Source organism: Xenopus laevis, chromosome 8S (assembly GCF_017654675.1).
Source record: "Xenopus laevis strain J_2021 chromosome 8S, Xenopus_laevis_v10.1, whole genome shotgun sequence".
Taxonomy (NCBI): Eukaryota; Metazoa; Chordata; class Amphibia; order Anura; family Pipidae; genus Xenopus; species Xenopus laevis.
In genome coordinates, this window is record NC_054386.1 from 101,445,074 (window position 1) to 101,461,626 (window position 16,553).

The following is a 16,553-nucleotide window of genomic DNA, read 5'->3' on the forward strand; positions in this document are numbered from 1 at the left end:
GTTGGTTGAATAATGAAAAGACAGAAGACAATTCAGACAGGGATGTTTTACTGAGCAAAGTTACCAGAAACCAGTTTTTCCACCACAATAATTGTATCAGTGAAACTGTCACCCAAAGCAGGGATTTGTATACTGACCCTACAGGGTGCCCCCCCCACATTACAATCCCTACACCCCCCAATGATGATGAAACAGCAACTTGCACCCCAGCAGGCTCTCGGCTCCACTAGAGGTCGCTGTCTCACATCCTCACACAGAGTTAATAGGGGATCATGGGAGTTGGTAGTTTCTTGGCCACCCCTAGCACCCCACTCTGTAGGGCGACCAGTAAAAAAGTTTATTTGAGACAATCTAGCAGAACCCCTAGATTTTCGGGGTTTCCTTTCCTGCCTTATTTAGGTGAAAACATTTTGACTTACATTTTTTTTTTTTTAAGTTTACAAAAAAAATTAATTTAGTTTTTTTGAATTTGTAAAAAAAAAATAGTGACCTGCAGAAATTTGCAAAATCTGTAGAGTATTAAAAAAAACTTGACCTTTGCCAAATCTGCCCCCAACAGGAGACATTCCAGTGGAAAAGAGAGACTATAGAAATAGAAAATAAAGAATATATCTATGTCTGCCATTGGACTCAGCTGCCCTCCCACAATGACCCTACAGACCATGTGACTCATGACATCACTCAGAGTCACTACCTATAGGTGCAGGGGGCGTGGCTTTCTCTAGTTGGACCTCCTGTCTGGGCAGATGTTGGGACGTTGCCTCCTTCTCCTGGAGGTGGGACAGAAGAATAAGAAAGATTCTGGGTTATGTTCTGAGCCGTCCCCAGTAGCACAACCAGTAACATTTTCTCTAGTGCAATTTATATAATAAAAGCCGACATCTCATTGGCTGCTGAGGGACCTGGGCAAGTCTCTGCTGTGTGTAACCCTAATGCTCCCCCAGGTCACTATTTGCTTTAAATGACGGGATAAGAGTCTGGCAGGAGACCCAGGTCTTCAGTATCTTCAGTACATTCTGGCCGCCATGTTTGTCCTGGTCTCACCACAAAACCAACACCAGCAAGTCAGGAGTGGCTGCCATACAGTATATATCCAGTAGCCCATGGCCTCTATGTAAGGAGAGTGGGGTCACCATAGTCCTAATGATGGTCACTTCTGCTCCTCTACTCCATGGCTCTTTCTCCCGTCTCTGGGTCGATCTCCACTTCCATTTCTGTAACAGAAGCATTTCAAGTATTAGATGGGGACACCAAGCTCGACCCATAAACTGCCATTGCTACACTTTGGGTCTAGGAGATAACGTCCCGTAAACACGTCATTGGCATTAGTACACTCTGGATCTAGGAGATACCGACCTGTAAACATGTCACTGTCATTAGTACACTTTGGGTCTAGGAGGTACCGATATGTAAACACGTAACTGCCATTGCTACACTTTGGGTCTAGGAAATAAAGATCCATAAACACGTCACTGCCATTAGTATACTCTGGATCTAGGAGATACCGACATGTAAACTTGTCACTGCCATAAGTATACTTTGGGCCTGGGAGGTACCGACCCATAAACACGTCACTGAAATTAGTATACTTTGGATCTAGGAGATCCGACCCGTAAACATGTCACTGCCATTAGTATACTTTGGGTCAAGGAGGTACTGATATGTAAACATGTCATTGTCATTAATACACTTTGGGCCTAGGAGCTACTGCTTTCTCTTACCCATGCTGCAGTCAGTGGGAGACGGTGGCCGGATTTCATTCAAGTGAGTCAGATGGTGGGGCAGAAAGCCATTGGGATAGTGAGAGTCCAAATCCTGGGTACTGAGGGTCCCCTGCAGAGGGTCAGTAGGCACATTGGGCAGATGGTGGAGCTGGTTGAGGTGCAGTTGGGAGGAAGGTACTGGGATGGGAATGTGTCCCATGTGAAACCTGGAATTATCCATTAGAATCACGTGTTTCATTTCTTGATCCGGTTCCAGTTTTGGAAGGACCGGGCCATTGAGGTTGGAGTTGGTCCCATCGAGAGCAAAGTGCTGGGATTGGCCGGCAGAGGAGAGGCCCTTGTCTTTGGGTGACCACTTCTCCACCGTCGGAGGCAATGGGTTAATGTTGAAAACATCTGCAAGACAAGCAGAACATTCACTGGATCAGGACTGGGTTCCCTTATAATGAGTGGCCTGAGGGCAAGTCTAGGACTTTCAGTGAAGATACTGCCCCCACCACCACCAGGCAAAAGGAAAAACTACCCCTTTAGGTGCATTTTGTAGCTCCCCTGGGACACCCTTCAGCTCATGAACTCTATTGACTGCATTTAAAGGGGAACTAAGTGACAGTGCAAGGCTGATGAGTAATTTATACCGACATTTCATGGCGCTATAGAAACCAGTGCAGTCTGCACCAGTAACATAACACCACTTCCTATGGCAGCTCATGTTCTGCTTAATAATTCCCCATCCCCAAGCTTAGAATAACATATATATATCTAAATACACTGTATATACACATAGAAGGTGGGAGAACCGGTCTGGTGACTTTCCTCTATAGTAACAGGAGGGAGTGGGTCTGTTTGGGAAACAAAAATCTCCCCCCCCCCCGTTCCCTTAACCCCTCGCAGGCAGGAGGAAAGCTACAAGTGTGTGACTTGGGCTAAAGGATTGGGGGGTAGCAGTAAAAGGCAGCGACGGGCTCCAGGACTATTTGCACAATTCTAAGGGCAAGGGCCAATTGGGCAACTAACCAGCTAAATGGACCAATTGGGGCAACTAACCATCTAAATGGGCCAATTGAGGGCAACTAACCAGCTACATGGGAGACCCAAAGTGGTACTGTAGCACCCAGTCCATAGTGAGGCTGCTTAATCCACTGACATGAAACATGGGTGAATATACCTTCCAGTTACTCTATTTATTATAGGACAAAGGGTGATTAGAAATTATTCAACAACATTGATTTTGCAGCTGGGGATCCCCAAACTTGCCCTAATCACAACTGCTCCTAATTTGTAAGATCTTAAAGAGAATGGAATTGGCCCTGTATTTATCTGCTGTGTGTTCTGGGGTATTATACATGGAATTGGCCCTGTATTTATCTGCTGTGTGTTCTGGGGTATTATACATGGAATTGGCCCTGTATTTATCTGCTGTGTGTTCTGGGGTATTATACATGGAATTGGCCCTGTATTTATCTGCTGTGTGTTCTGGGTATTATACATGGAATTGGCCCTGTATTTATCTACTGTGTGTTCTGGGTATTATACATGGAATTGGCCCTGTATTTATCTACTGTGTGTTCTGGGTATTATACATGGAATTGGCCCTGTATTTATCTACTGTGTGTTCTGGGGTATTATACATGGAATTGGCCCTGTATTTATCTGCTGTGTGTTCTGGGGTATTATACATGGAATTGGCACTGTATTTATCTGCTGTGGGTTCTGGGGTATTATACATGGAATTGGCCCTGTATTTATCTGCTGTGTGTTCTGGGGTATTATATATGGAATTGACACTGTATTTATCTGCTGTGTGTTCTGGGGTATTATACATGGAATTGGCCCTGTATTTATCCTGCTGTGTGTTCTGGGGTATTATATATGGAATTGGCACTGTATTTATCTGCTGTGTGTTCTGGGGTATTATACATGGAATTGGCACTGTATTTATCTGCTGTGGGTTCTGGGGTATTATACATGGAATTGGCCCTGTATTTATCTGCTGTGTGTTCTGGGGTATTATATATGGAATTGACACTGTATTTATCTGCTGTGTGTTCTGGGGTATTATACATGGAATTGGCCCTGTATTTATCTGCTGTGTGTTCTGGGGTATTATACATGGAATTGACACTGTATTTATCTGCTGTGTGTTCTGGGTATTATACATGGAATTGGCCCTGTATTTATCTGCTGTGTGTTCTGGGGTATTATACATGGAATTGGCACTGTATTTATCTGCTGTGTGTTCTGGGGTATTATACATGGAATTGGCCCTGTATTTATCCTGCTGTGTGTTCTGGGGTATTATACATGGAATTGGCCCTGTATTTATCTGCTGTGTGTTCTGGGGTATTATACATGGAATTGGTCCTGTATTTATCTGCTGTGTGTTCTGGGGTATTATACATGGAATTGGCCCTGTATTTATCTGCTGTGTGTTCTGGGGTATTATACATGGAATTGGCCCTGTATTTATCCTGCTGTGTGTTCTGGGGTATTATACATGGAATTGGCCCTGTATTTATCTGCTGTGGGTTCTGGGGTATTATACATGGAATTGGCCCTGTATTTATCTGCTGTGTGTTCTGGGGTATTATACATGGAATTGGCCCTGTATTTATCTGCTGTGTGTTCTGGGTATTATACATGGAATTGGCCCTGTATTTATCTACTGTGTGTTCTGGGTATTATACATGGAATTGGCCCTGTATTTATCTACTGTGTGTTCTGGGTATTATACATGGAATTGGCCCTGTATTTATCTACTGTGTGTTCTGGGGTATTATACATGGAATTGGCCCTGTATTTATCTGCTGTGTGTTCTGGGGTATTATACATGGAATTGGCACTGTATTTATCTGCTGTGGGTTCTGGGGTATTATACATGGAATTGGCCCTGTATTTATCTGCTGTGTGTTCTGGGGTATTATATATGGAATTGACACTGTATTTATCTGCTGTGTGTTCTGGGGTATTATACATGGAATTGGCCCTGTATTTATCCTGCTGTGTGTTCTGGGGTATTATATATGGAATTGGCACTGTATTTATCTGCTGTGTGTTCTGGGGTATTATACATGGAATTGGCACTGTATTTATCTGCTGTGGGTTCTGGGGTATTATACATGGAATTGGCCCTGTATTTATCTGCTGTGTGTTCTGGGGTATTATATATGGAATTGACACTGTATTTATCTGCTGTGTGTTCTGGGGTATTATACATGGAATTGACACTGTATTTATCTGCTGTGGGTTCTGGGGTATTATACATGGAATTGGCACTGTATTTATCTGCTGTGTGTTCTGGGGTATTATACATGGAATTGGCCCTGTATTTATCTGCTGTGTGTTCTGGGGTATTATACATGGAATTGGCCCTGTATTTATCTGCTGTGTGTTCTGGGGTATTATACATGGAATTGGCCCTGTATTTATCTGCTGTGTGTTCTGGGTATTATACATGGAATTGGCCCTGTATTTATCTACTGTGTGTTCTGGGTATTATACATGGAATTGGCCCTGTATTTATCTACTGTGTGTTCTGGGTATTATACATGGAATTGGCCCTGTATTTATCTACTGTGTGTTCTGGGGTATTATACATGGAATTGGCCCTGTATTTATCTGCTGTGTGTTCTGGGGTATTATACATGGAATTGGCACTGTATTTATCTGCTGTGGGTTCTGGGGTATTATACATGGAATTGGCCCTGTATTTATCTGCTGTGTGTTCTGGGGTATTATATATGGAATTGACACTGTATTTATCTGCTGTGTGTTCTGGGGTATTATACATGGAATTGGCCCTGTATTTATCCTGCTGTGTGTTCTGGGGTATTATATATGGAATTGGCACTGTATTTATCTGCTGTGTGTTCTGGGGTATTATACATGGAATTGGCACTGTATTTATCTGCTGTGGGTTCTGGGGTATTATACATGGAATTGGCCCTGTATTTATCTGCTGTGTGTTCTGGGGTATTATATATGGAATTGACACTGTATTTATCTGCTGTGTGTTCTGGGGTATTATACATGGAATTGGCCCTGTATTTATCTGCTGTGTGTTCTGGGGTATTATACATGGAATTGACACTGTATTTATCTGCTGTGTGTTCTGGGTATTATACATGGAATTGGCCCTGTATTTATCTGCTGTGTGTTCTGGGGTATTATACATGGAATTGGCACTGTATTTATCTGCTGTGTGTTCTGGGGTATTATACATGGAATTGGCCCTGTATTTATCCTGCTGTGTGTTCTGGGGTATTATACATGGAATTGGTCCTGTATTTATCTGCTGTGTGTTCTGGGGTATTATACATGGAATTGGCCCTGTATTTATCTGCTGTGTGTTCTGGGGTATTATACATGGAATTGGCCCTGTATTTATCCTGCTGTGTGTTCTGGGGTATTATACATGGAATTGGCCCTGTATTTATCTGCTGTGGGTTCTGGGGTATTATACATGGAATTGGCCCTGTATTTATCTGCTGTGTGTTCTGGGGTATTATACATGGAATTGGTCCTGTATTTATCTGCTGTGTGTTCTGGGGTATTATACATGGAATTGGCCCTGTATTTATCCTGCTGTGGGTTCTGGGGTATTATACATGGAATTGACACTGTATTTATCTGCTGTGTGTTCTGGGGTATTATACATGGAATTGGCCCTGTATTTATCTGCTGTGTGTTCTGGGGTATTATACATGGAATTGACACTGTATTTATCTGCTGTGTGTTCTGGGTATTATACATGGAATTGGCCCTGTATTTATCTGCTGTGTGTTCTGGGGTATTATACATGGAATTGGCACTGTATTTATCTGCTGTGTGTTCTGGGGTATTATACATGGAATTGGCACTGTATTTATCCTGCTGTGTGTTCTGGGGTATTATACATGGAATTGTCACTGTATTTATCTGCTGTGTGTTCTGGGGTATTATACATGGAATTGGCCCTGTATTTATCTGCTGTGTGTTCTGGGGTATTATACATGGAATTGGTCCTGTATTTATCTGCTGTGTGTTCTGGGGTATTATACATGGAATTGGCCCTGTATTTATCTGCTGTGTGTTCTGGGGTATTATACATGGAATTGGCCCTGTATTTATCCTGCTGTGTGTTCTGGGGTATTATACATGGAATTGGCCCTGTATTTATCTGCTGTGGGTTCTGGGGTATTATACATGGAATTGGCCCTGTATTTATCTGCTGTGTGTTCTGGGGTATTATACATGGAATTGGTCCTGTATTTATCTGCTGTGTGTTCTGGGGTATTATACATGGAATTGGCCCTGTATTTATCCTGCTGTGGGTTCTGGGGTATTATACATGGAATTGACACTGTATTTATCTGCTGTGTGTTCTGGGGTATTATACATGGAATTAGTCCTGTATTTATCTGCTGTGTGTTCTGGGTTATTATACATGGAATTGACACTGTATTTATCTGCTGTGTGTTCTGGGTATTATACATGGAATTGGCCCTGTATTTATCTGCTGTGTGTTCTGGGGTATTATACATGGAATTGGCACTGTATTTATCTGCTGTGTGTTCTGGGGTATTATACATGGAATTGGCCCTGTATTTATCCTGCTGTGTGTTCTGGGGTATTATACATGGAATTGTCACTGTATTTATCTGCTGTGTGTTCTGGGGTATTATACATGGAATTGGCCCTGTATTTATCTGCTGTGTGTTCTGGGGTATTATACATGGAATTGGCCCTGTATTTATCTGCTGTGTGTTCTGGGGTATTATACATGGAATTGGCACTGTATTTATCTGCTGTGGGTTCTGGGGTATTATACATGGAATTGGCCCTGTATTTATCTGCTGTGTGTTCTGGGGTATTATACATGGAATTGGCCCTGTATTTATCTGCTGTGTGTTCTGGGGTATTATACATGGAATTGGCCCTGTATTTATCTGCTGTGTGTTCTGGGGTATTATACATGGAATTGGCCCTGTATTTATCTGCTGTGTGTTCTGGGGTATTATACATGGAATTGGTCCTGTATTTATCTGCTGTGTGTTCTGGGGTATTATACATGGAATTGGCCCTGTATTTATCTGCTGTGTGTTCTGGGGTATTATACATGGAATTGGCCCTGTATTTATCTGCTGTGTGTTCTGGGGTATTATACATGGAATTGACACTGTATTTATCTGCTGTGGGTTCTGGGGTATTATACATGGAATTGACACTGTATTTATCTGCTGTGTGTTCTGGGGTATTATACATGGAATTGGCCCTGTATTTATCCTGCTGTGGGTTCTGGGGTATTATACATGGAATTGACACTGTATTTATCTGCTGTGTGTTCTGGGGTATTATACATGGAATTGACACTGTATTTATCTGCTGTGTGTTCTGGGGTATTATACATGGAATTGACACTGTATTTATCTGCTGTGTGTTCTGGGTATTATACATGGAATTGGCCCTGTATTTATCTGCTGTGTGTTCTGGGGTATTATACATGGAATTGGCCCTGTATTTATCTGCTGTGTGTTCTGGGGTATTATACATGGAATTGGCCCTGTATTTATCTGCTGTGTGTTCTGGGGTATTATACATGGAATTGGTCCTGTATTTATCTGCTGTGTGTTCTGGGGTATTATACATGGAATTGGCACTGTATTTATCTGCTGTGTGTTCTGGGGTATTATACATGGAATTGGCCCTGTATTTATCCTGCTGTGGGTTCTGGGGTATTATACATGGAATTGGCACTGTATTTATCTGCTGTGTGTTCTGGGGTATTATACATGGAATTGGCCCTGTATTTATCCTGCTGTGGGTTCTGGGGTATTATACATGGAATTGGCACTGTATTTATCTGCTGTGTGTTATGTCAGTTACGATTTAGACTTTATTATCTTGGGTTAATGTATTGGCCGTGGCACAAATACCGTTGCAGGTCACAGCTGACAAGGAAGGAGACATTTTCAAGGTGAAATCTGTAAATTCCTGCTTCATGACTGTTCCAGCAAAATAAAGTAGTTTTGTTTATTTATATATCACTGACATGTTATAGATTACATCACACTTATGTCATATACAGGATGAAACAGTCTCCTGTTCAGAAGAGCTTGCAATCTAAGCCAAGCGGTATTTTAGCCCTCAACAGCCTACACTGTACCCAGTTATTAGTCCTCACATCTGCCACTTCTATGGCCACAAATTCACCCCACTTTCTGGCACATTGTTAACATGACAAGTCATTTTTGTTATAATTCACATCTCAAGCAGGAGACACTTCCCTCTATCTACTACTCTTTAAGCGGAGCAACATTTCAGACTTTTTAAAACTCTTTCTCTATTACAGCACATAGGGATTAGGCCATAACCCGGCTGAGCCCAGAATCACTAACCGTAACTGCTGTTGGACCTGGATTTCCTCTCACATTTGCCGAATGGGAATCTCTGGAAAGCCTTTCGGAATATGCACTGCTTCCTCCGGCCGGGAGTTCTCTCTGCAGCCATTTCTGTCTCTTCTCTCTTCCTGGATTAGCCCTGAGGAAGAGGAGGAAGAGGAGGAGGAGCGGCTGAGCTTGTGCTTTTTTTTTTCTTCTTTCCCTTCCCTTTTTTTCTAAAGGGCAACTTAAATCCTCAACAAACTACAGCCTGTTATTAGAAATGCAGCAAAGGAGAAGCCAATTTCATAACGAGAGGCAGGAGACATTATTTGGGTTGCTCTAGGGCAGCACAGTAGCGAGTTTAAGGTAGAGGTCAGCTGGAGAAGGAGTAGTCAGTACCAAGGACAGACTCCCAGTACAGTTGGCAAATACACATAAATTGATGAATTAGAAAGGGGGATCAGCAAGAGCCTAAACATTATTTTTCCTGATGTCAATAAGCCCCACAGCAAAACTTTGGTAGGGTCACCAGTGATTTGGAGAAGGACTAAAGACACGCCCATCCTGCCCTCGCCTCGGGTACTAAGGGGTTAAGGGAATGACCTCTAGGACCAGGGTAGAAGTGGTGTAAACGAAATCTCCCAGATAAAGACGTTTATAAACAGAACCTGATAAACTCCTTCTGATAATGTTTTTAGAAGCCCTGCATTAGTGGGCAGCTGCCCAGAGGATGCTGGGAGTTGTAGTTTAGCAACTTGCTTTACTAACCATGGTATTAAAGCCTGCTGGGTAGTTACATGTTAAACATCACATAATAGTAGATACAGATGGCATACCTCCCAAATGTCCCGATTTTGACAGCTCAGTCCGCAGGGGTTTGTTACTGAAATGTGCCGACTTTCTCTTTGATCTCCTGCACTGAACAGCCAGAAAAAGATACAAAGTTTCTAACTTTTGGCAGAGAGGCCAGAATACGTGGCAGGTGCACTTAGATACTTTTGTAACAATTTAAGATAAGTAAAGAAACAATTGTAACAATTTAAAATAAGTAAAGAAACAATTGTAACAATTTAAGATAAGTAAAGAAACAATTGTAACAATTTAAGGTAAGCAGGTCTCTTGGGGAAACTGTGATTTGCAGCTTAAAGGACAACTCACCTTCATTAGCAAAACTGTAATAACATAAAAACCACAGAAATGTGTTCAATCATTCAATACTTGCCACATTTTATAAATTGGACATGGTAAATAGGGGGTGTGGCCACAGAAATGGGCGTGGTCTTTTTGTCCCTCTTTTTATTTCCAGAATGTTGGGAAGTGTGCAGATGGGATGCCCCCCGGGCAGATTCATTCATTGTCAGTATCTCGTTAATTGGCTGTTACAATAAGATTTCCTGACAGCCAGGATAGTGTTAGTAACTGCCATGTGCTGGAAATGCAGGAATCCCGGATTGAGGTTCGGTCAATCTGCTCCATAACCTATAAATGACTGTGCCAAACAGAGAATTAGAGGGAAACACTAGGGCAAGTTAGGGCAAGATAGAGACAGTAGGACAAGATGGAGAAAGTAGGAAGAAATGGAAACAGTAGGGCAAGATGGAGACAGTAGAACAAGATGGAGACAGTAGGACAAGATGGAGACAGTAGGACAAGATGGAGACAGTAGGACAATATGGAGACAGTAGGATAAGATGGAGACAGTAGGACAACATGGAGACAGTAGGATAAGATGGCAAATTATTGTTTTGGAAGGCGCACACCCAATTTCAATTTAATAGTGAGGTGCTTGTCCCCTGAAGACCGCCCAAATAAAGTCTCCAAGAAGAAATCAAACAAAAGTTAAATATAGGGACAGCACACTCCAATTTAAAAGGCAATTTGCCTTTTAAATTGGAGTGTGCTGTCCCTATATTTAACTTTAGTAGGACAAGATGGAGACAGTAGGACAATATGGAGACAGTAGGATAAGATGGAGACAGTAGGGCAAGATGGAGACAGTAGGGCAAGATGGAGACAGTAGGACAAGATGGAGACAGTAGGCCAAGATAGAGACAGTAGGACAAGATGGAGAAAGTAGGAAGAGATGGAGACAGTAGGGCAAGATGGAGACTGTAGGGCAAGATGGAGACAGAAGGAAGCTATGGAGACAACAGGACAAGGTGGAGACAGTAGGACAACATGAAGACTGTAGGGCAAGATGGAGAGAGTAGGACAAGATGTAGACAGAAGGAAGATATGGAGACAACAGGGCAAGATGGAGACAGAAGGACAAGTTGGAGACAGTAGGATAAGATGGAGACAGTAGGGCAAGATGGAGACAGTAGGACAAGATGGAGACAGTAGGCCAAGATAGAGACAGTAGGACAAGATGGAGACAGTAGGAAGAGATGGAGACAGTAGGGCAACATGAAGACTGTAGGGCAAGATGGAGACAGAAGGAAGCTATGGAGACAACAGGACAAGATGGAGACAGTAGGCCAAGATAGAGACAGTAGGACAAGATGGAGAATGTAGGAAGAGATGGATACACTAGGGCAACATGAAGACTGTAGGGCAAGATGGAGACAGAAGGAAGATATGGAGACAACAGGGCAAGATGGAGACAATAGGACAAGTTGGAGACAGTAGGAAGAGATGGAGACAGAAGAAGAGATGGAGACAGTAGGACAAGATGGAGACAGTAGGGCAACATGAAGACTGTAGGGCAAGATGGAGAGAGTAGGACAAGATGTAGACAGAAGGAAGATATGGAGACAACAGGGCAAGATGGAGACAGTAGGAAGAGATGGAGACAGTAGGACAAGATGGAGACAGTAGGAAGAGATGGAGACATTAGGAAGAGATGGAGACAGTAGGACAAGATGGAGACAGTAGGACAAGATGGAGACAGAAGAACAAGATGGAGACAGAAGAACAAGATGGAGACAGAAGAACAAGATGGAGACAGAAGAACAATATGGATGCTATACAAATCCTGCCAACAGCCAAATGTGGTTAGGTTAATGGGAGCTGTAGATACACAACAATTGTCCTACTTCATAGAAATAATGGGACACAAATCATGTGTATTTTGCTTTGGGCGCTGCCATATTTAAGTCCTTCCTTCTGCTTATTCAACAACAACAACAGAATTTTATGTTTGGAGAATACACTTTGGAAACAGGAATTAGAAATCCTGAGTTTATTGAGTGGTCTCTAGACTGAGGGTGTAGGGTGGGCCCCCAGGAGTGGTTGGTGGGGGGCGGGTAACACATATTCTCTATAGGCGACACATGAAACAGGAGCTGCTCTTGTCTATAGACAAAAGGTTCATGTTACTTTAACAAAAGACACAATTGTCTGGTACAAGGACTATGATCACATTAGTAACCGTCCCTGTATTGTCTCACTGCAGCCTGTACCGGAGAAACGCCACTTACTCATACATGTCACACCCCTGCTGTTTGCTGAGTGTTAGAGCGCGGGGCAATGGGAGGCTGTTACTATTGTACTTGTACACCTGGGATTTGCTTTAAAGGGAAACTAAACTCCCTCCAAATAGTTTTAAATACTAAGGCCATGGCTCAGTAGCCCCTCCCCACATCATACTCTGGGCCAGGCACTGACCAATCACATGGTGTGTAAAAGGGGTGATTTATCAAGCCAATGTGTTGTGTGTAACAATTTGAAGAAAAGAATTCACCGGCACACAGGTATTGCTGGCAGGGTGAAAGCCCTTGCTTAAAAGTTTAATAGTGCGTAACAATTCCCACTAATGAGGTGTGGGATAAGGATATTAGAAGTCACTGAGGGGTTGTTCTGTGACCATATAAAGGCACAAGGCTGCAGGCTGAGTTATACAGGGAACTCTGAGTATCACTCATGTATTATAAGGGATACTGTACCCCCTACTGTAAATGATAAGGATATTAGAAGTCACTGAGGGGTTGTTCTGTGACCATATAAAGGCACAAGGCTGCAGGCTGAGTTATACAGGGAACTCTGAGTATCACTCATGTATTATAAGGGATAATGTACCCCCTACTGTAAATGATAAGGATATTAGAAGTCACTGAGGGGTTGTTCTGTGACCATATAAAGACACAAGGCTGCAGGCTGAGTTATACAGGGAACTCTGAGTATCACTCATGTATTATAAGGGATAATGTACCCCCTACTGTAAATGATAAGGATATTAGAAGTCACTGAGGGGTTGTTCTGTGACCATATAAAGGCACAAGGCTGCAGGCTGAGTTATACAGGGAACTCTGAGTATCACTCATGTATTATAAGGGATAATGTACCCCCTACTGTAAATGATAAGGATATTAGAAGTCACTGAGGGGTTGTTCTGTGACCATATAAAGACACAAGGCTGCAGGCTGAGTTATACAGGGAACTCTGAGTATCACTCATGTATTATAAGGGATAATGTACCCCCTACTGTAAATGATAAGGATATTAGAAGTCACTGAGGGGTTGTTCTGTGACCATATAAATTTCCCGGTTTATTACATGAATGTTAGCGTTAGAATTGAATTGTGGGTGAGATATACAAGAAACAGAGGAGATAACTAGTTTAATTTCTTTGGTTAAAAAAAACCTGTATACATAGAAAAAACTATTTATGGTTTAGCACAAATGGTATTGGGACATACGGGGTTGTTACTGGTACTTGTGGATTTATTTTAATTACAGGCCGGGGGAGTCGTGATTTAATTGGCAGTCGGTACTTATACTTGTGCTCTAGGAATTTCCAACAAATTAACTGAATCAAATGGACCTTAATCAGAGGAAACAGACTAACGACTAAGAAGCCAATGTGAATGCTGAACACTGTCTGTGTAATTATATTGATATTGTATAAAGGGTAATATAGAAACATGTTCAGCTGCTGCTCCTCGTGGGAGGGGCTTCCTGCATAATATCAATGCAGACCAGCCAGTCACAGCTGTCATTGGATTCCTTGCACAGTAAGAAGGGCACATGTGCTGCAGGAAGCTGCTTCTGATTGGCCAAGGCAAGTTTGTACCTGTCATGCAACCAATTAGGCATTAGCTTTGTTTATTTAGCTGCAGGTACAACAAGGAAACCACAACTCTGATTGGTTGGCATGGATTAGTGCCATCTTCACTTTAGGGGAACATATCTTGGGGGGGACATGGACAAAAAAAGTCAAATAAAATGGGTTTAAATAATGTCAAATGTGATTGGTGCGCTCTACTGCTGGGAAGCGATAGGATTGGTGGGATGGTTCTATTTATTGGCAGAGAAAAGGACTTATACAGATAATTGGTGCTCCTGGTGGGAGGGGCTTCCTACACAGAAAACAAAGGGACTGAGCACAACAGCCAATCACAGCAAACCTGGGCAAATTTAATTTGTAAATCATTGGTGCAGATATTGGGGGGCGGGGAGAATCATATCTCCCTAATTTGTACAAGGGAGGTACTAAGTGGGCTACAATAATCGGGGTCATTAGGGGAGGTTCCCCTTTAATTTAATGTTTCGTATGTTATAGAATGGCCAATTCTAAGCAACTTTGAAATTGGTCTTCATTATTTATTTTTTAGTTTTTTCATTAATTGTTCTGCTTTCAAATGGGGGGGGGGGTCACTGACCCCATCTAGAAAAAAACCAAATGTTCTGGAAGGCTACAAATGTATTGTTGTTGTTACTTTTTATCGCCTGTGTTTCTATTCAGGCCTCTCCTATTCATATTTCAGTCTCTTATTCAAATCAGTGGACGGTTGCTAGGGGAATATGGACCTTAGCAACCAGACGGCTGAAATTGAGAGCTGCTGAATAAAAAGCTAAATAACCAGAAATAATAAAAACCAATTGCAAATTGTCTCAGAATATCCCTCTCTACATCATACGAACAGTTAATTTAAAGGTGAACAATCCATTTAAAAAACACAAGGCATATTTGCACCAGGGCAGTAACCCATGGTAACCAGTCAGCTGGCTGTAAGAAATCTAATCACTGGTTGGTTGCTATGGGGCAACCAATCAGTTGAAAAGGACCTTAGCCTACCCATAGTGCAATCTGTCAGCCCCGACTGGACATGCTGTGGGCCAGGCCATGTTTCTATAGGGACCCATAGGTGGAAGAGTCACCAGAAGGTGGCGCCGTATAGAAATAAACCTCTGACTCCAGTGAGGACCCTTTATTGGGCAGGTTCTCAATTCCACACTCTCTTCTCAACATCAGTTTATGGGTAACACTCAATTTCCCAGAAGTCCCTGCTCAGAGCGGAAAAATATAAAACGTATTTAAAAGCGAGATCGGACTCAGGAGTCGCAACAAAAAGCACCTTTGACTCAAGGAGGTTTTTTCTTTCTATTTTTTTTTTTACTGTTTTTTCCCTGCAAAGAAAGAAAATAAAGACTTGTAGGAATTCCACAGGGACACGGACAGACTGGCGGCGACAGATCACAGACATGAACTTCTCTAGAGTCCAAATAATGGCGGTTTTTATCCTAAAAATGCTCCAGTAATGTCAACATTTATTTGCGCACACATCCGGGACATTCACATACAATCAAGTTCTTTTTTTGTTTCTTTTTTTTCCTCCACGAGGACCTTATTGTATTCCTGGTTATTATCAGACGAGGACGCAGTTCTGCCGCAGTCTACGCCTAGTCACATGATCTGAGTGCCCGAGAATGCTGGGAAGAAAAAAAAATGGCCGTTTTTTGGTTCCAGCGGATTCATCCCTTTATAAACAGCTGATTTTGGGCAAAACTGCGGGTACATTCTTCTGGCAAAAAAAAAACGTATACAGAATTATTTCTTTTTAAAAACGCAGCTGACGGTTTTTAAAGGGCCAGTTCATCTGTAACTTAACCAATAGCAATTCAGTAAAGAGATCGCAGATCTAAAGATGATCTACTGTGGCCCTTTAAAAACAGTCTCCTCTTTTAATTTTTTTAAATTCTGTTTAAATTTTTTGCCCTGAAAAACGTAAACAAATTTTTTTAGGGCTGCAGCGAATCCAGGATTCGGCCTTTTTCAGCAGGATTCAGATTCGGCCGAATCCTTGTGCCTGGCCAAACCGAATCCAAATTTGCATATGTAAATTAGGGGCAGGGAGGGAAATCACGTGACTTTTCATCACAAAAGAAGAATTTTTTCCTTTTCTGCCCCTAATTTGCTTGTGCAAATTAGGATTCAGTTCGGTATTCGGCCGAATCTTTCACCAAGGATTTGGCCGAATCCCAAATAGTGGATTAGGCGCATCCCTAATGTTTTTAAATGAAAAGGAAGGTTTTTGGCTTCATGTTTTGAAAGGGCTAAACATAAACAGATTTTAAAATAATAATAAGCGTTTTTAAAGGGTAAATTAACCTTTAAATGAATTCCACTAGGCTGAAGACACATTCTGAGTCAACTATTGGTTGTGTTACCGGATAAATGAACCTGCCCTCTAAAAACAATGAGTACATTTTTAAAATGTCATTTCTTAAAAAGTCTTTTTTGGGTCAAAGT

The 16,553-nt window shown here is 42.1% G+C and overlaps 1 protein-coding gene across 1 annotated transcript; it reads right to left on the reverse strand.

The window, feature by feature from the left end:
- Nucleotides 1-31: 31 nt before the first annotated feature.
- LOC108700400 lies at nucleotides 32-9,260 on the reverse strand. The gene is made up of 3 exons (XM_018233545.2): nucleotides 9,098-9,260; nucleotides 1,722-2,120; nucleotides 32-1,214 (listed from the first exon to the last, which is right to left on the reverse strand). The coding sequence occupies exons 1-3, from the start codon at nucleotides 9,207-9,209 to the stop codon at nucleotides 1,165-1,167; spliced, it is 561 nt and encodes a 186-aa protein (XP_018089034.1). The 5' UTR covers nucleotides 9,210-9,260; the 3' UTR covers nucleotides 32-1,164.
- Nucleotides 9,261-16,553: the final 7,293 nt, after the last annotated feature.